At 37.1% G+C, this 21,788-nt stretch overlaps 1 protein-coding gene across 1 annotated transcript in view; it reads right to left on the bottom strand.

Moving 5' to 3' along the window:
* The window catches only part of LOC107727286 (serine/threonine-protein phosphatase 2A 55 kDa regulatory subunit B beta isoform), a 50,853-nt gene that overhangs the window by 2,785 nt on the left and 26,280 nt on the right, over positions 1-21,788 (bottom strand). Inside the window, exons 2-5 of the mRNA XM_016537115.1 lie at positions 12,090-12,187; positions 9,855-10,020; positions 7,972-8,084; positions 632-809 (exon numbers count right to left, since the gene is read on the bottom strand). Coding sequence (XP_016392601.1) covers positions 632-809; positions 7,972-8,084; positions 9,855-10,020; positions 12,090-12,187 — 555 coding nt within the window. The remainder of the gene's footprint in view (positions 1-631; positions 810-7,971; positions 8,085-9,854; positions 10,021-12,089; positions 12,188-21,788) is intronic.

Below are 21,788 nucleotides of genomic sequence, written 5' to 3'. Positions count from 1 at the left end.
TCACAGAGGTGTTATCTGTCAGAATTAAGTGACAGCAGAGACAGTCTGCAGGTGGTTTATTGGGTTTGTTTGATTGCTGGTTTAGCGGATTCCTTTTGTCCTTAGTTTAGTAACAAAAGCCTGTCAGTATTTATTGTGTCTGGGTACAAAGTGACTACTGGGAAAATAAAGCAATAAGCCACAGGAGGTAGGGCATAACTGTGATTTTACAATAGTTAAAGGATGCTGTGACGTATGATGCAAAAAAGATTCATTGCTTTTATCAAATATTAATGATAAAATGTATAAGCACAACAATCAATTCTTCCATCAAGTAACAGGACTATAGCCAAACGGTAGGAGATATCATAGATATGTTGACTTGGCACATTACCTAAAGTATTCAATTTTTACATTTTCACTCTTATAACAGGCCCTGTGACGGGCTGGTCATCTGTCCAGGGTGTTTCTTTTCCTTTGGCATGAGACACTGGGATAGCGTCCATCATCCCCGTGATCCTAATTAGGATAAGCACTTTATATATGTATGAACCCAGTTCTTTTAGTACAAAAACAAAAAACAGAGACCCAATATTTTTCTGACATGCAACCATCTCAGATTGTCATCAACCATCTGATTGTAAAAGGATACTAAAGCTTCGGTTTGTAATCTCCAAGTTCCATAGGTTGATCCTCAGGTCATCCGTGGACATGTATGTCTCATAGTCACTGTTGACCGAGATGGAGTTAATGTGATAGGTGTGAGCATTAGAGAAAATGCGACGTGGTGTTGCCTCCACCATCAAGTCCATGGGCCTCAACACGGGCACCTGAGAGGAGAAGGAAGACACATGGTTGGAAAAGAGAGACACCAAAGGGAACGTCAATATTTGCAATAAGAACCGAGATATGGGATTCTTAAAAATTTAAATATTTGCTTAGAAACATCGCCTGTAGCATGGTGGCTCAGGTCCCCGGTCCCAACTGAACTCTGGTTTCCCCCACAACCCAAAGTGATACAGGATAGGTGAATTAAAGATTAAATTGTGAGAGTTCATGTATGTGTTAGACCTGTAATAGACTGGCCATCAGCCATGGGTGATTACCTGTATTTGGCCGAAGAGCCTGGGATAGGCTTTAGCATCCCAAGCGGTTTGGAAAATGGATGGATGTCCTTCCCATTAGTGAATGACTATATGAGCCAGCCCAAATTTAGCCTACTCAATTTCTTGAATCTTGATTAAATATTGCCTAAGATAAGTCATTTAATTTCGGCAATTCTGTGTATTTCTCATTTGTTATATTTAAGTAATATGATGCAATAGGTCTCGATAAATAATATTAATTATATATAAAATTGTCATATATAAAAAAACGTTTTTAGTCGGTCTTCATGGGTTCTCCAGGTTCAGCAGGAACAGGTGTTTTACGTCAAATCTTTTACTATATTTTGTATTCTATCTCTGCTGGAACACTGTATTGACTAATCAGCATCCAGGACCGAAATTGGAATTATATGGATCTATATTGGAATTGTTTGGATCATCAGCCACCCTATCCTCCAAATATCAGCATCAGACACTGAAAAATCCTTTTTACTATACAATGCGTTATTGTTATTTCCTCTGAAAACAAATAGAGATACCATACAGTACCTGGAGCTGAAATAAATGAGGTGGTCTTTTGTTCTCAAATTACTTGCCCACACCTAGTCCCAACCGACTCCCAAAGCCAAACTGTCAAGATCTGAAGACGTGTGGAGTCTAACTCCCACAATGCAGCATGGTAATAGTAAGCGAAGGACAATCATCTCTTTAATGATGACTAATCTAAGGGCCAACGTTCCTACATGTGCTTCACAGGAGGGGTATTGCATCACAGTCAGTGTCTGACTTCCCGTGAGTTTTTTTTTTTTTTGTATGGGCGCAGCCCTCCACTAATGACAGAAGTGGCATGGAAGACAAGTCCTACTCACTACAGAGATGAGGAACGCTCATCACCGAGCAGTGGGAGGTGGAAGAGGGGCACACACTGCCAAGTCAAGTCATTATCACCTAACACATGGGAACTCCATCTCCATATTTTGATTTCCGTTAGAGGATGGGGGTGGGGTGAGGGATGCCTATTGTTGATGTATGCCTTTAAAGTACATTTTCTACTGCATTCACCACTCTGATAATTCATTTTACAAACGTATGCAATAGCAGGACTCAAATATTTCATAGAAAAATAGCATTCTGCTTAAAAAAATGATGTTCTGGGTGGGCTAATCTCACAAATGTAATGTTCATGTCATTTTTCAATTTAAACAGAAAACATTAAATTATGCTTTCATTAAGAAAATAAAGCATATTTTAGGAGAATTCAGATTTGTTGCATTGTGTGGTCTGTTCTCTACTACCCTATATGTGCTTTCAATAATGAAATTAGCTCATTGAGCATAGCGTCATGAATTCAGTTGACAGGAGCAATCAAGACTGATTGAAGCTATTATCTTTCAATCAAGCATTAATTAACTTAAGACTGCTGGGATATTCAGTCACTAATGATAAGAAGGGGTTTGTATATGTGGGTACACTATTAAAACATTATACATAATTCATATCTTTAGCATTGCAGATTTTATGTTAGTATGGAAATCATAAATCAGCATGAATTCCTACTGCCAATACATCCACAGACATGCTGCTGTGAGCATGCAAGAAATACTGCTGCTGCACATATAAGTTACATGAAATTACCCCCATGTATAACATAGATGAAATTCCCCTGTAGCAGATCTATACAGGTGGAACTGGGGAAGGTGGAGGGTTTCTGAAGCCCACTGCAACTGCTACAGCAAGTACTAGCTGAGTATTTGAATGTTGAGCAGCAAGCTCATTGGCTGCTGATGTGAAAGAAACCAATCATGATTTCATTATATTAGAACCTGTGTGTTAGAACCTATGACAGAACTTTGTATTAAATGTATTGAATGTCTTTAAACATGTTTAATTAATTAAATGAAATTATTGAGTCTACAAAAATTACCAAATGCTGTAATTTTGGTAGACTCATCTCACTCATTAACACAATGGCTGCGTTCAAAATCATATACTCTCTCAGCAGTGGTGTACCGGACACCCCTGCAGCCCCCGCAATGCGTGGAGGCCCCGCCCCTTTAGTGGGCCCCGTCGCAGGACATTCTAAAAGGCATTCACAAATCTCACAGAACAAGTTTTTGCTTTGAAATATCAAGGGGAATTTGGAAAAAAAACGCAAGGTCTCTTTCTTAAACTTTTAAACTTCTTTTGATTTGAGCGCTGCATTTTTAAAATGCTGTGTCATGCTTGAGACACTGCAAAAGACACGAAACGCAAGCGCAAAGGTAGTGCAGTGGAGTGGAAAAGCGTGTGAAAGACTCTTAACGTGGCTTAATGTTCTAAAACAACAACCAGGGAAAATCAATTTTCTCTCACATTTCACTTGTCATAAACAATATACTTCTAAAACGGCACCGTAATCGGAGTGGATATTTTTACGTTTAAAGTAGCTTATGCATTAAGACAGTGGAATTAAAACATCAAACTCTGCAGAAGAGCCCAGAATATGAATGCAACGAGCAAAGTTTTACGTTAAACGTTTAAAAAGTGGTAACATGCAATTGTTATATTAAAGAGCTATTTCTACCTGTTCTTACCCTTAAATTTAGTTTTGTTGGTGTAACCTAATATATTTATAATATTAAATAACATTTTTAAATAAAATTAATTGATTTAGATGTTACCACACGAAGCACATTTTTAGATTATCATTACGCTTAATGTGGCTGAATGCATTAACACATTAGAAGACCAAATTCAGTAGCTACACCTTGATGATGCAAACAATGTTTTTGTGCCCTGGTCCGCTGCTGCGCTTCTCTGACAATGTTTGTCTGACCTGTTTTAAATGGCAAATGCTTCAGCGGTTCGGTACACTGACGACTTGTAAGCAGACTTTGCCATACAATTGCTGTCGTTCGTTCTAAACATTGAAAGTGATCAAGACATTTCTCCGGAGCACAATGTTACAAGAAAGACTGTCCAGACTGTGCTCTTCTGAGTATTGAGAATGCCCGTGCTCACAACACCGACATTAAAGCTGCAGTGAAAGACTGTAGCACCAAAACGCTCGGAGAGCGCAAAGGATTCGTTTTTGTTTTGAGTTCGGTTTTGAGTTTTTGCTTGGTTTTTTTTGTTGTTTTTTTTGTGGTAGTCAGTTGATAAAAAGAATAAGTTGATCTTCAAAAGTTGGTATGTTAAGATATGTAGAAAGTTGTTTGTGAATGTTTGTGTATTATTATTGTTGAAGGATCCTCCTACTATTGCTAAAATAACAATCAAACCAGAGCAGCGGCACTTTTGCCTCCATGTTAGACTAAATATTTATTCCTTCAGGGATTTCAGTCTGACTGAAAAGCGATATCAAAATAACTACGCACATTATATAGCCTTATTCAATAATAACATCAAATGCACCAATGCAGTGATAATTCATCATATTCATTACTGTTAAATCAGTAATGTAAATGGGGGAGACGGACTCAGTAGTATGTTGCAGCGGGTGCAAAATAAATTTTCATACATGTCATTACTGCTGGTGGGAGGGGCCCCATCTCGTTAATTGGGCTCACAGATGTGTGGTACGCCACTGTCTCTCAGTAAGTACTTCTTTGAAATAAGTACCTGCTTTGTGACTTCAAAAGTATGTTCTATAAACGTGTGTAGCATGTATGTAATCCAGACATAACTCAGTGTCATGTTGTCACTGTAATGTTACGTACAATTTAAGTTTTGACTCATGAGATTGAGATAGTAAAGATAAAACCGAATGAGATAGTAGAATGACCCAGTCATAAAGACAGTTACATATCGCCACCTACTGGTGTGACAATGTAACCTGCAGAAAGCGTCACTGAAAATCCCCACCACTAATGCACAGACTGACAATCTGAAAAGAGAAAATGAAAAGAAGTGGAGCATAACAAAAAGGAAAAAGCCGAGGACTAGAATTAACTGTATGGGGTACAATATAATAACAAAAATCCAAATGATTTTGTTTTATGAAGCGTACAAACATACGCATGAGATCAACAAACGGTTCCCCTGAAACCCTCTCACACTGGCACTGGGCCACTGCACCACCCTCTTGGTCCCTGGAAAGTATCTTTTTTCCACTAGGCTGCTTTTTATAGCCTAACAAAATCAAACATCCCTTTAGCTGACATGTTCTTTTGTCTTTGAGTCAAACACAAAGTATAGGGCTACATGCCTTTCTAGATATCTCAAATTCACTGTTTTATTGACTGTGACAACCCCCTCCCCCTAGCAGAAACCATTTTTCTGGGTGAATCCCCTCGTGTTTGGAGTGCAGACGCAGATGAAGGCAGTAAACACTCGGTAGGCCCTCGTCGCGCTGGATAACAGTCTGACAGCAGGGGCAGATGTACCCTGTGGACTCCCTGCGAGGGATCCACCCTTACCTCCCCCTTTATCTCATTCTCCTCTCTGCTCAGTCTGTGCAAAGTGATAAATGCCCTGCTTTTGTGCACGCACACACACACACACACACATTTGGGAGAGGATTTCATCTCTTCTAGCTCTGGTCTCCAGTGGGCTGCAGTGTTAGTTAAGGAGGAGGTGATGGAACTGCTGCCCTGAACACATTACAGTCGTCTCAAGAACAATCTCCTAAATATATCCACGATCCAGAGCCACCAGTATACTGTATCCTCAATAGAAAGAGAGACATAAATTGATGCTAAATTAATAGGATGCAGATACCTGGATCTGTCCCAGATTTGTTAACCCATAATATTTACATGTACACTTAATCATGTACTTAACTTACATTTCTACTTGAATTCAGCATAAAATCAGAATTGACACTATTTACTTTTTAAACACATCTGTGCAACCAATAAAATAAGACAATCAAAATGTAATAACTTGATCTGATGTCACCGAGACCTCTCTTGTTTCCTGCGGTTTGGTCAAAAGTCAAATCAATACTAAACGACAAAAATTACAAATAGTCCTGCCCTGAAACTCGTGCTATTCGTTAAACCAGAAGTTGACATGTTGGTCCAATTGTCACAGTGTTTGCATTGTTTGTGACATCTGTTCTTTTGGCAAAAATGGGACCCACAGGGCATTAACAGTTTCTATAAGCTTTGGATAGTTTATTATGTTTCAGCGAAATCTAAGAATTGCATCTCCTTCTCCCATAATGCAATTTTTCATTAACCTCCTTAGTCACCCATTATGTGTTAAGCCCAGTGAAGAAAATAAGGCATCATTTTGCGATGACTGAATTAGAGTACAACTGGGGTTGAATATTGACATATTTCTGAGTGGATGACTGCTGGATAAATCAATATCATAATTACTGAATTCTCAAACAGGAAAAATCCTTTAGTACAGCGAAGTAGTTGGATAAAAGGAAAACTATATTATACAATATTTACCTGGGTCGTTTGATTAACTGCAATTAATTCATGTAAAATAATTTTAATTCATGAATTATGACTGATCCAGACTTGGATTATTTTAATAAGTGCCACAGATCATTATTTAGGAGCACAACCGCCAGGTCATGGAACCGACAAGTCAAGGCAATGTGTAATTTACAGCGTTCAATTACACTTTTCCTCAAATGCCCTATGCCAGGAATAAACTTCTTTGCATTTCCAACCTTTGAATCAGCTGCCAGAAAACAACAGGGGTAAGACATGCTTTCTAAGATTTTCTCAAAAGGCAAGGAGGGGCCTTGCAATTTTTTATGCGGTCTTCTCCCAAACATTATAAAATTGTAGAAAAATGGCGGGGGCGGGAGAATGTAATTCAATGTATCTTGGGCAGCTGCCAAAAATTGCCCTGTATACTCTGAAAGAAGAAGAAATGACAAAAAGATCCTGCCTGGGATCAATCTAATGATTCCCAGGAGAGAAGACCACAGTATCAACATAACAAAACATTTGACATTTATCAGCTGCCCCCCAGCTGCAGCAGCAGGTCACCTCTGGACACGTTCCACTTCCACAGTGTGAAATCATGTATATAGGAGGGTATATTCCTGTGGGTCTATATTGGCTTCCTTCATTCTCACACCTTCAACAACAGCTCCATCAAACATTCGATGAGGCCAAGACTCCAAAATCCTACCTAAACCCCCTACCTTGTCAACTGCATTTGGCGAGATATGAAACTCCATCTTCCAACACATAATCCTCCTCCTTTGTGCCAGGAGTTCCCACTTCCACTGGGGAAGCTATGGCTGCCAAATTACAACAGAGCTTGACCTTATTTTTTTTCCTTCACATACTAGAGCCAATAGATTAAGACTCGCTTTTCCTTATGCTTGGGGAGACAGCATGGGGAGAAGGGGACACGAATGGGAGGAATCGCATCACTCAATACCTTTTGGAGATTTTGGACCTTCCTCATTCAAGTAAATATGTCAGGGGTTTCCATTCCTGCTCCTGGAGTGCAGCTTTCCAGCAGAGTTTAGCTCCAACCCTAATTAAGCACACCTGAACCAGTCAATCAAGGTCTTGAGGATCACTAGCAGCATCCAAAATCGCATCCTGTCTAACATAGGCGTGTACAGTTGAATGAAATTCAGACGTACAACATCCGCCATGCTGTCACTGTCCCGTGACCTACCAGTGTCAGTTGCTTCACTGCCATTCACAACTCCTCTCCTGTAGCTTCACGGGATAGTAAAGTGTTCAGCAGATGCACACTTCAACTACTAATTTCCGGTCATACTGCTCTTTTGGCATGCATTTTATATAGTATGGAAGTAGGCATATTTGGACGCAGTGACTAGAAACCTCTAAGCATATGTGTTGGAGCTAAACTCTGTAGGAAAGTGGCCTTCCAGGAAGAGGATTGGACACTCTTGACTAAGGTGTCCAAGCTGACCAAGGGGCATCGCAAAAAGGTTTTTCTTTAAACGGACTCTGCTTACCCTCAGAGTTGTGATGGTGGTTGGGTCCCGTATCCTGCCTTCTTCATCCTTCAGATTGTAGCCCTCTGGTCGTTTGTCTCGCTCGCTGATTTTCCATAGCTTCACAGTTTTATCTGGGAAAAGAGATATGAGTGACAATGTGTAAGGTGGAAGCAGTGTTTGTGGTGTTAGGAGCAGAGAAAAACTCAGCAGATCCACTGGAAAGGGGCCAGTAATGAGAGCGAACGTAGCTGGCACAACAAAACAGACATGAGTTAAATCAGCTAAGATCAATTCCGTCCAATTAACCTGATTGAACCTTGCTGTTGCCTGTATGCCGAACCGCTCTGAAGTGTCCTAAAAGAGGACTATAGCTTCATGAGAGCCATCCTTCTCTGGAAAACTGATGAATGTGAGTTTGTGTCTGAAGAACTGGCTACTTTTAATTGGCTGCAGTTACTCTGCCAAAAGAAACACAGCAGAAATCTCTAGCAGCCTAACTGTAAACTAGGGATGTTCATTTTGGTTATTTTTCCTAACCTACAACCAACGCTCGTTAACCGATTGTTAACCGTTAACCGAAAAGATTATTTTAAATTAGAATTGAATTAAATTAGAAAGGATAAGTGTCTGTGACCCATTAAAAAATACTAGCATTTGTTTTCCGGGGATTAATTTTACATACGCAAAAAGCAGCAAACAACAGAACACGAGGATTCACGTGGTCATCATATCACATCACGCACCTGCAGCGCTTCTGCCAGCAGGTATCATTTCAGTTCTCAGATTTCTGCCTACTAGTAATTATTAAAATAAAAATAAATATACAGACACTCACTACTCATTGAGAAATATTAAAAACCTGCTGAATGTGTGTTATTGCACTTTGAATTATGAAGCAGGCCAAGCTGGTTTATGCTGATTATTGCTGGTTTACCAGCAACGGTGAACCAGCAAAGCCATGCTGTTAACCAGAAAACATAGCTTTCTTAGCTTAGAATAATGACTGTTCACTATTATCTTTTCAGAGGTGCTTTACAGTAGAATTTATACAGTAGAATGCGATTGTCAAGTGCATCTCGTCAGTAAAGCCGGTTCCGTGATTGGTAGTAAATCTCCATCACCTGCTTTCAGATGGAGCGGCATTTACTACACGAGTCGTAGTTCACTGACAAGCTAGGCAATATCGCGTTCATAATCGAACGCGATTCATCTGCGATTATGAACGCGATATTGCCTAGCTTGTCAGTGATCTACGGCTCTGTGTAGTAAATGCCGCTCCATCTGAAAGCAGGTGATGGAGATTTACTACCAATCACGGAATCGGCTTTACTGACGAGATGCGCATGACAATCGCATGTGATTAATTGCACAGCTCCATAATAAACCGTAATATTGTGAATTATTTCAGTTTAAAATAACTGTTTTCTGTTTTAATATATGTATTCCTGTGATGCTAAACTGAATTGCAGCCATTTACTCCAGTCTTTACATGATCTCTCAGAAATCATTCTAACATGCTGATTTGCTGCTCAAGAAACATTTCCTATTGAATGAATGAATGTTGAAAACAGTTGTGCTGCTTAATGTTTTTAGTAGAAACCATTATATATATTGCAAATGTTGCTATATGAAATTTTTACCCAAATTTCACTCTACCACAATGAAAAACAGCATATATCTTAGCATATTATTGCAATATGTTTTTTTTTGTTTTTCTGAATAGTGAGGAAGTTTACATTTATTCATTTGGCAGATGCTTAAGGAAAGTTCTATGCAACTCCACAGATGTTTAGTAAAGACATCAGCACAGTAACATCCAAAACACATATGCTAGTGACCAGCAAGTCTTTTCAAAAGAAGCATTTGATCAGATATGAAGAGATCACATTGGGTTTGCTCACCGTTGGTGGACAGGAGGAAATAGGCGGCATTCTGTTGCGGCAGCCAGCGGATTTTGTTGATCTTCTCCTCAATCTCCAGGCTTTTCAAGTAGTCAAACTCGGGCTCGTGGCTCTGAAAGGTGCTGTAAACATTGTACTCCCCCCGACGATGAGGCTGGTTCTTACTCTGCAATGATGTAAGTGTTTATGGTTCAAACCAAGACAAAAAAAATAGACCTTTATATATATATTTGGTGCATTGCTTTGTTTCACTGCCTATTTTTATAGTTTATTTCACTGCCTATTTCATGTATATCATGCATGACAAATGCATCCCACATTAGCAGAGGATCGCATTTACAATTCATACAGCACTCTACATTAAAATGCTTGAACCTAATTATACATATAGCACATAATTAGAAGCAGCAAACAAATGATAATTGGAAATTTCAGCATAAACATTGGCTTATATAAAGTCCCTCTGTGTTAAAGTCACATATGGAATGTCTGTTGATTTTTTTCTTTGTTGCTGAAAGCCGTGAAATAATATAAGTGAGGCAGGTCAGGATCTCAATGCACAAAGGTGGTCCGGGTTAGAGGAATACCGATCAGAGCGTGGAAACCTTCAGGGTCACTTCTCACCTTGGGAAGCGTCTAAATCAATAAGCAGAACTCAGACAGACCGAGAGAGGACGAGGGTATTAATGGAAACAGATTTCCCCTTGGCGGGAGGGAGGGGGTTAAAGGGGGTCTGAACCAGAGTGGGGCGTGAATCATGGAGCGAGGATTAACAGACACCATGAAATCTCTTTAAAGATGATGCGAGTGTGAGATGAGGTGCGGACGGCGGGGTTTTCACACTTTTGTGCTGCTAGACAAAACATTAAGGGGTTTTTAGATCTGAAACAGTTCATGACCAACTCACAAAAACACAAATTTAGTCAATAGACTAGAGGATAAACTGTCAATTTAGGATGAGTATGTGTACTACCAAATTTACAACTGTATTCACAGTCCTACTATGGCAATGATATATTGGGTGTGAATTTACCCTATATTAGGCCTGGGCGATAAAACGGTATCGATATTTATCGACGGTACACCTTCTTCGATAACGATATAAAAAATGTTCGATAATACAGTGGTTAAATGTAAACATTTTTTTCTATTGCTCTTTGTTTTAAAAAAGGTTATAAAAAATGTCAATAATTATCGATACCGAACGATATGAAACATTATATCGTTGATACATTCTTTAGCTATATCGCCCAGCCCTACCCTATATGCAATTTTACAATATTTTTACACTTTTTTTTTCATAAAAACAGATATAAATTTTCTACCCTGAATTTAGCCTCTGATTTGAACGCTCCATTGGAAGGGGCGTGTCTGTTGAGACTTCAATGTAAACGCCCACTGCTATGATTAGCTAAAATCTTTGCATATGAAATGAGCATTACATGTGAACTCACTTGAAAACTTTTACTGTGTTTTTACTATAACAGCCACCAAGAATAACTGATAGTAAAAAAGTGTTGATTATAGCATTACATTTAGATCTAGCAGCGTTGCACTGTAGCTGAACACCGTCACGTCTGCTGACCACACAATGCAATGAGTAAAAATACTTTCAACATAACTAACACACTAAAAATGTGATGTAAATTAATTAAATTAAATTCATGCATTTAGCAGACGCTTTTATCCAAAGCAACTTACAGTGCATTCAGGCTATACATTTTTTATCAGTATGCGTGTTTCCTGGGAATTGAACCCACAACCTTTGTGCTGCTAACGCAATGCTCTACCACTGAGCCACAGGAACATTATAAGTAAATAAGGACTCGTTGAGCAGTGTAAACTGTCATTGATTATATGAGCCCATAATTTTTTTGCACCCAAAAAGGTCTTTCTTTATGTAACAGCAGTAACGCTCTTGTGATTGACAGACAAACGTGAGTTGTTCAGACTCGAGCCTCCTTGATTACATACATCGATGGCGCATGTTAAGGGGACTGTCAAGAGGAAAACATGACGTCACAATTCTCCCGATTTCAAATCTGGGACTTTCAGAATAATTCATATTTTAAACTGAGGAGTTTTGAGTAACCTCTTATGTGTGCTAATATCAAGAACATTTTGATTCTCCATTTCATGACCCCATTAACATTCATATTCTGATTTTATGGGAAGCCTCGTAGTAGTAGTAATACTCTTCAGATTTTGGAGAATGCAATGTCTAAGCCAGATTACCTCCTGTTCCCTCTGGAAGACCACCACTCGTCCACCTTTGTCCCCAGTGGCCAGGAGTTCTCCTGTCGAGTTGAACTCAACCGTGGATATGATGTCAGCTGTAAGAGATGCAAAGAAGACGATATATTAGAGCTTCAAGAATTTCCATTTAATAATCTACATTGAGACAATGAGATGTTATTTTATTTTATAAATATTTTGACGTATTTATGATATCTCTGAATCTCTGAAGCATGTTTTTGTTTTAAACAGTAAACCTCTGTTGTTCAGCACTTTTACCAAAAAAAAGAAAATAACTGTTAGAATTTCATTTGATCATTTGTATTAAATCATAAAACAGAATACAGAAAAATTAAAACAGACAGCAAAATTCCTAAAATAAACAAACAAACAAATACATTTTATAGAGCATTATTATTGTTACATTTTGTTGTGAATTCAATTGATTAGACATCCTTTTTGAGTATTACAATTAAACCATTCAATAGAATGCATAAAAAAATAAAACAAAAAACACAGAATTTGGGAAAAAATAAAACAGATTTCAACTAGACAGTTCCGACCATCTCATGTCAAATGTGATGAACCACTTACGCACTCTTGATATGCTCTCCCTGTCTATCACCATTCCACTGATATGTAAATATCACCAGATATCACCCACTACCATTATCCCACCAAATATCATCTTCAAAAGCCAGAAAGATCTGGAGACCTTTGAAAGGACATGTGAAGCAAACACTGAGAAATTCTAGGCTGACAAAGAGATTGTACTGGACAAGCAGCAGATATCATCATGGCCAAACGTAACACTCTCCCTGGGATGAATGCATGACATCAGATACCAGGAGATTTCAGGCCATGACCATCAACATCAATTCAAGATGCACTTGTATGAAGGACATCATCAAAGAGTAGGCACACAAAGGCATAAACTCTCACTCTGGTCTGCATACAAAAAACACAGATAAAGATGATGACATGTAGTGGACTGACTGCTTTAAGACAGACTGTACTGCATTTGGATCAGAATGAGTAAAGAAGCACTCTACACAGTAAAGACACATACATCAGATTGTTATTAAACACAATCATTAAAATATTTATATAATATAAATACATTTACATCTTGAAAATATGTATTTTCTATTAAGTAGACATAAATGTATCCAACTACTATTAGACAAATGTTAGATGTATAAACCTTTGAAATTAAAAAAAAAAAACTTCCTTCCTTACTATAAACTAGACTGTCAATACAACAAATCCATAATAAATGTCACGATCTCCGAAAGCATAATGAAACTAATAACATAAACCTGGGTAAATGGGGTAATAAAACAATTGTGTAAAACATGTTTTTTATTAATATCTTATCACATTAAAGGGATAGTTCACCCAAAAATGAAAATTCTTGCGTTTACTCACCCTCAGGTAGTTCCAAACTGAACACAAAAGAAGATATTTTGAAGAATATTGGTAACCAAACAGTTGACGTCGGTAGCTATTGACTTTCATATTATGTAAAAAAAAAAAAAAAGCTTTAGTAGTCAATGGCTACCGTCAACTGTTTGGAAATGTCATTTTTGGGTAAAATATCCCTTTAACTTTGAGGATTCTAAATTGATAAAAATATAATAATAATTGTAAAACTATGTGGTTTCTAGGGTGCCCTAGGTGGTTGCTAGGTCCCACGTATTTAACATACTGTAAGTCTACAACTGTTTTATCATTCATTAGGTAAAACTGTCAAATCATTTAGTAAAACCTATGCTCACTGGAAAAACGTGCCTCTACCTACATTTTTGCAAAATTGTACTTGCTTACTGATACAGCATTGCACTTGCGATGCGACACACTCAAGTACGGTTCCTGTGAAACACAAGTCATGATGAAAGAGCTCAAAGACTTGTGGAAGCAAGCTAAAATGGCATGGTTGCATCAGCAAATGTGTTTTTATCTCATTCTGAGTTTTTATCTCAGCTTTTGCTTTTGAACACTATTGGTTGGGTTTAGGGTAGAGTTAAGTGAAGGTGGTACATTATTTTCAGACGTGATAGAGCATTCACTTTTTAGCGCCACTCACTGGACATTTCATTTCTGAATTCCCGCGACACATACAACAACCAACTTAATAAAACGTAATCAAATTTTGGATAAAACTGAACGCACTTGACACCTCACTTTCAAAGTGCACCAAAACATGCAAGAAGGAACGTAACATCATTTTGCAGAAATGTCACCACCACAGGCACATTTTTACAATGAGCCTGGGTTGGTAATAGTACACCTCTCTTCAAAAAGTCACACAATTCGAGGTGCTGTAGCACAAATTTTGCAGGATGATTTGACCACTGCAGTTTTTACTTAGTGGTTTGTCTTTAGCCAAGCATCACCAACACATTTAATAAGCAATTATCAAATTAAATCATCTACTTAATTATCTGTATATATTTAAAGCAGTCCATAGCAGCCTTACTGGTGAACATCTCTTTCTCTTCCCAACATGTTCTGAACTGGAAGTGACCCAGAGGCTCCCATTGTGGGATGACACTGTGTCTAATCGCCAGCCCACCGCCAAAAGAAAGTGGGCCAGGGTGGGACGCTTAATTAAAGCAGTGCTACTAACAGACAACCCAAAGTAGCAGCAAATCCGCTTCCTTTCAGATTGTCTGCTTTATCTCAAACATTTATGCTCATCATTTGACATGTCTGTGCTGTCTTCTAAATGTTTATTTCTGTGCAAGCAGAAGACTTCGATGTTAAACGTTGCATTATTCAAATCGGAGCTTCACAGAAAACAAAAACGGTTTGGCTTTGTGTACATGCTGTTCTTGCAGCAGTCGGGTGTTGTTTACCTCCAGCTATCTAGGTTTTCTGGATATTTCTAGGCACTCTCATCTTACCCAGCGCCAAGATCACAAAATAACCTGTAAATTCAAAGCTCTTTCTGACCTAGCTAGTGCACAACAACAGTTTTAAGACCGTAAGCACCCTACCTTGCTTCTACATAACTGTAGCCTAGACATTCTTGAATGGTAAAAGACGTTACAGTTCAAAGTTCATTAGCAAACGCTGCTCTGACTCCCTTCTGCTGTGTGCGTCCCGATCGATTCCTACCTTTGACACATCTTCCTTGGTCTTCCTCAAGGAGATGCATCTGTTTCTCTGTCTTTGAGATGTACTGTTGCTATGCAATCCTTACAGCGAAAAGAAAGGGTTGTTTCTGCTGCGATAAGCACAGTTTTCCGTCTCTCTCTCCCTCTCTATCAAGCAGGTAACTCTATTTCATGGAACGTATCATCTCACAATTCGCCAGCTCTCCCCACACAACCTCAAAATGAGTCCAGCACTCCCGAAATAGTCTGCTTGGATTCATTTGCATAAATCCCAAACAAACACAGAAGAAATTACTTCTAAATATTTGCTTTTATCCATTTCAAGGAGTGTATGACAGAGAGAAGCTAGACACGGAGAGATGGAGAAAGAGAGAGAGACTAAGAAAAGAAAGAGGGACTGAAAAGGCTTGTTGTTTTTTCACCCCGATACACCTCTCTGGGCTTTTATATTGTCTGCATGGTGAATTTAAGTGCAGCGTTTCCATGACAACCGTTCTTTGGACTAAAACAAGCGCTGTGTGCGATTCTTGTAAAGACTTTGTTCATGTGGTGTGAACTGGCGTGGCACTGACAGAATTTAGAGCAGTCGGGTAAATCTTACGGAGAGTACGGGTCATATTCCATCTCAAATTCAAAACAAAGAAATTCAAAATGAGATTTTTCCTAAAGAAAACAAAGCTTTTTGAGGATCAGTAAGATTTTGTGCATCATGACAATGCATCCCCGCCCAATTTGCATTACTACAGTTGAATTAAATACTAATACACTGTTTACAATGTTTAATTCATGCCAGTTTAAATAAAAATATGTATAGCCACATTTACTGTAATATAGTAAAATACTGAATTACAATAAGAGAATCTAATAAAACAATAAAAAGTAAAAATGAAATAAAAAATAAATAAAAAGCAGTAAAAAATTGAATATAAATAAAAATGTCCGATTTCTGAATAAGCTGATTCTTTTCAAGAACCTGTCGAATCTGAAAATGAGCCAAGAACCGAGATAACTGTCGAAGCTTGAGTGTTATAAGTTATAAGAGTAAATTACTAATATATGCAAATGTATGAATTCTTTAGGAGATGCATCATCTCGTTTTCAAGGGGTTCCTAATACACAAAAATTAGATAACATAACACAAAACAAACAACAACAATCACATCATGAACAACAAAACAACAAACACCCCACTACAATATTAACACATGAAATATTAATATTTACCTAGCACTTATAGATAGAAACATAAATATATCATCTAAAGCAGTTACAAGAAGTTTCGAAATTAGAAAGTAAACAATTTTTAAACATATAAAATGAAGTCAAAAGTCGTACATTTAAAGATAGATTATTCCAATCTGCAGGAGCCTTATATCTAAATGCTTTTTTCCCCAAGATGCCCTGGGGTTAAGCAGATAAACATCAAATTTTCATTTTTGGGTGAACTATCCCTTTAACTAAAGAAGTAAGAAAAAATAATGTGCAGAATGTCTTAATTCATATGAAGAATATAATATCAAATACAGAAGCAAATAATTAAGATAATTAAAATGTATACATTTGAAAATAAATTGCAGCCAGTGAATATGCCTTCTAATGTAGAGTGAAGACCATTTAATAAATCATAACATAATACAATGGTGTCTATCAAATGAACATCCAATAACAAATCTACACGATTTATTATAGGCTGTAGTGAGAGGCAAGAGATTTTAGTTGTATTCTGATAAACTACATCAGCATAGTCAAAAAACGGTAATATAAGTTGCAAAACAAGTTTTTTCCGAACTTTGAAAGTAAAACAATTTTTAGATTGATAATTTGATACAATACACTGGTTCCGAAATTAATCTTATGAAGTATATAGTCAATGTGAGGTTTAAAAGAAAGTTCAGGATCCAGCCATAAGCCCTGATATTTAATTTGATCCACTCTGCTGTCATAGTAGTTTCAAAGATATAAAACTAGTATATTTGCATAGTGTTCCTTTTAAAATAGCGCATTTTGCCTTACATGATGGCTATTTTTATACTATTTGAAGGCGCACACTAAAAATACTATATATATATATATATATTAATTCACTTAATGTTTTAATGTTTAATGTTTTGATAGTGTATAATACATTTTGATTAAACAAGTGGACTGTTTTGCTTATTTGCAGATCAATACATCTTAAATGTCTGTACAAATCTTCCTTATTGACTAGTGCTGGCTAGAATAAATAATAAACATGTTTCACCTATCAGTACCTTTTACTTGTAATACTTAAGTACACATACTTTTACTCAAATAAAATTGAAATTGAAAATGAGTACTTATACTGGAGTAATATTTCATTAGGGTAACTGTACTTTTACTCATTTACTTGATTTGTGTACTTCATTCACCACAGAAGTTTAAAATATGAATTATTCTATTCTTACCCTTCTGAAATGCCCAGATTTGAAATCGGGACATTTCTTCTCGACATGCCTCTTAACATAAGTCACAGTCATATGTAATCAAGGAGATTTGAGTTTTATTGACAGAAAGTGATAATGAGAATGGAAATAATATCAAGATCATTATCATACGAATATTCATTATTTTTGGTTGCAAACTAACCTAGAGAAAAAGGAATCTGAAACTGCATTTAATGATCAATTTAAAAAGTTCAAATTGCCTGTTGAAGTTGAATTTAATAAGATTATTAAGACAAAAAGGAAAGCCCTGTTAGTCGGCAACATCTGTATGACGCATTGAAGAGCAGTCACTCTTTTGTGAGTTGCATTTAAAACAGCACAACTTGCATGAAAAGGGGAGTTTATGTTGCTGCGCTAACAGTGGTAAAGCTTGGCAAGCACTGGCGTTCTATGACAAAAGCGGAGCCATTGTGCTGTGAGTTAATGGGTGTTCTTTCAGAGTGTCAGTGGACATTTATGCCAGCTCTCTTGAGTCTTGGCTGATCACCATCTAGGCCTTAAGGACAATATATTTTTTGGAAGGCACATCTAAAGAAAGTGCAACACAAGAGTTTTTCTGTAGAAGCACACCAAACAATACATGATTAGTGACCCTCTTGGACAGATGTGCCACAGAGCTCTCATTAGAACACTTCATATCAAACACACACACACATATACAGGACAACCACACTTACCCACACTGATAAAACAATAGTCTATGTGAAACATATCAGAGCACACAGAGCATCATGGGGAAAAACGCTAAGGGGGCGGTCGGGTTGGGGGTAGAATAATTACATCGAAATCATATTCCGATTCCCTGCAGAAGCAGAATTTTAAATGAGTTCTCAAAGATGCAAAACATTCTGACCTAATTAGGCCCCTGGAGTACCCAGTTTTTTGACTACTTATCTCTGCATACTTTTTGCTTATCATCCATCAGCAGGGAATGTGGTATGGATGCAGAGCACAACTAAACCTTTAGACTAAAAATGAAGATGCTTGGAAGGTGAATTCACGAGTTTGCATTTACATATAATCATATTGAGCAAATAGAAAGCATATTTGGCGTGCTGTCCAAGGGGAGGGCTCCGAGCTCAGAATATAGGTAAGCTGTGTGTGTGCATATATATATATATATATTTATATGTATATATACTATTGTGCTAATTGTTAATTGTTAATTTAAGAATCTTATTATGAGACTCTCTTTATCAAACATTACAGTTACTTAATGTAACTATCAACCCGTGATGCACTTAAAGGATTCAGTCGTGCGATATTGTACCAGTATCAACATGGGAACCATTTCACCATTTGTATTACTACACTTGCAGCAATTTTCTCAGCAAATTATGGTGGCGGAGCAAATCCACTATAATCTTATAAATACTACTGTTGTTGTGCCATGGAATGCAGTTTAAAAAAAAATTTTGTTCAAGAATGTAGTTGTTTAGACTTCAAATATGCGGTTTGTTTATATGTAGCACCTATTTGAAAATTTGCTTCAATGTTTTCAGAGATGTCAGATGTCAGTGGCAGCGCTCAAGAAACCGCTGAGAACAACCTCACATTGGCAAAGACTTTTATACTGAAAGGGACTGAAACAAGGTTTCAAAGAGGACATTATTTTTACTTTCAACAACAGCTTGTAAGATGCAACCAACAATTGCACTGACCAGCACTGTCATGGGAAATCCCATTAACCATTGTAAGGATACTATGACAAAGATATCGCTTGGGCTCAGAGCCGTTGCTTGGGCTCAACTGTTAAAGTGTCAACTTGAGATTTGAATCACCTCACATTGGCAAAGACTTTTATACTGAAAGGGACTGAAACAAGGTTTCAAAGAGGACATTATTTTTACTTTCAACAACAGCTTGTAAGATGCAACCAACAATTGCACTGACCAGCACTGTCATGGGAAATCCCATTAACCATTGTAAGGATACTATGACAAAGATATCGCTTGGGCACAGAGCCGTTGCTTGGGCTCAACTGTTAAAGTGTCAACTTGAGATTTTAATTTGTGGCAGAAGGAAGTAGTTCCGCACTAAGGAGTTTTTTTTTTAAGACTCTCCATTTTTGTTTCTTATTTATTTACAGACTTGTGCTGTCAAACTGTTTTAAACAAGGCAATATCACACTCGTAGCCATGCGGCTGCAGTTACCTTCAGCATTCAGCCTATGGCCATGTGACTATACAAAATCACAGCCATGCTGATATAGGTAGCACTCTTATGACTGTGATATTGCTCATTTAAATGGTGGCTGTCATAAAAGCTTGTTCTCATGATAATTTTTTTCAGACATACATTATGTGACATTAAATAATGAATAATTGACAGGTTAAGTAAAAATATATATGTTATATAGCACAGATATATTTAGCAAAATGCACCTCTAGAGTTATTTTTCTAGTAGGGCTGCACGATTAATCGAATGTGATTGTCATGCGCATCTTGTCAGTAAAGTCGGTTCTGTGATTAGTAGTAAATCTCCAGCATGTGCTTTCAGATGGAGCAGCGTTTACTACACAGAGCAGTAGTTCACTGACAAGCTACGCAAAATCTTGTTCATAATCGCAGACGATTTAATCGAGCGATTATGAAATCGTTCTGCGATTATGACAGCTGTTTGCGTATCTTGTCAGTGAACTATGGCTCTGTGTAGTAAATGCTGCTTCATCTGAAAGCACGTGAAAATACCACATTTAATAACATGTTTTTACTCCAAATTCACTTCATAACGTCAGTCGAGTGTTTGAAATAAATCCTTCTGTGAGATGATGTAGCTTCTTACACAGAATAAGGCACGCAACATATTTCATAGTATTCTAAGCAGTGATAAAGGCTATGTCGATTAGCATTGCATTATTATATACTTTATTATAATAAAAATTATAATAAGACAAACTCAGATAAACCATATATTGCCTTAGTCGTGTGTTTATTAGTCACGTTGAATTAATGAAAGCAGTTAGCTATAGGGATTTCCTGGGTTTCTTCTGCGGGTCGTATTTGGAGTTTCAGCGCGAGAGCGCCCTCTGGCCTTCGGATGGAGATTTACTGCTGATCACAGAGCCGTGCTTCACTGAAAGATATGCATGACAATCACAGCTTCTGCCTAATTGCGATTTATCACCTTTGCGATTTAATTTTGATTAATTGTACAGCTCTATTTTCCAGCTGACTAACACGTTTATGAACACTGAATGGCTTTCCTGAGGTAAATGTAACGTTACCTGACATATTGTTTACAAGCTGTTTTATTGTCTGTTAATAATATCAACATTTTTGTAAGTTGTACGGTTTCTTTCAACATACCTTCTGATGTTCATTCATGTTTATTTCTTGCTAAACAAACAAAGAGGAAGTCACAATAAAGAGCAAAAAAACTACATTTATTGTTTGAATTTCATGATAAAAGTTAAAAACTGACAGTTTATTTCATTTAAAAAGTAACAAAGCAAAAACTTATTTGGGATTATTGGATGGTAGATGCGCTACAAATAATGTTTAGTGATGTTTTGTTTACACTTCAACTGAAAACAGCATTAGACTAAAAGATCATTATGGGCATTTAAGAATCAATAACAGTTCATCAAAATGAAGAATGAAAATCGAAAAATCAATATTGTCAGCTAGGGATGTGACTATTCACTCAACTCACAATACGATACAATTCATGATACTAATTTCACAATACAATTTTCTCACTTTTTAAACAAAATGAGATTTAAGACAAATTATGTTTAAGACAAAATGAAAAGGTGTCTTTTGATTATTTCTCAGACAAAATACTGCACATTTCTTTGTGAAATTGAAGAATGACAAATAACAAAATTAGATTGAAATTTTAAAACAAATCAAATAAATAATAGAAATAAAATAAATCTCTTCATATAAAACAGTCATATTCTCTTTTTCTGTGCTCTTTCCATATAAAATCAGAGCCAACCATGCATTTTAATCACAATCCAAATAAAGATGCTGTATGCATGCAGCATTAGCAGTTTTTAATCTAAATTAGATTGTAGGCTATAATTTCAAAATCTGAATCAAAAACATTAGCTTTGTGAAATTATACTACATAAAACTTATCTGCACAAAACAAAAACATCAGACGGGCT

This window comes from Sinocyclocheilus rhinocerous, unplaced genomic scaffold (genome assembly GCF_001515625.1).
Source record: "Sinocyclocheilus rhinocerous isolate Xijiao unplaced genomic scaffold, SAMN03320098_v1.1 scaffold95, whole genome shotgun sequence".
Taxonomy (NCBI): Eukaryota; Metazoa; Chordata; class Actinopteri; order Cypriniformes; family Cyprinidae; genus Sinocyclocheilus; species Sinocyclocheilus rhinocerous.
Note: the sequence above shows the minus strand (reverse complement) of the source record. Positions and strands in the feature narration are given on the sequence as shown.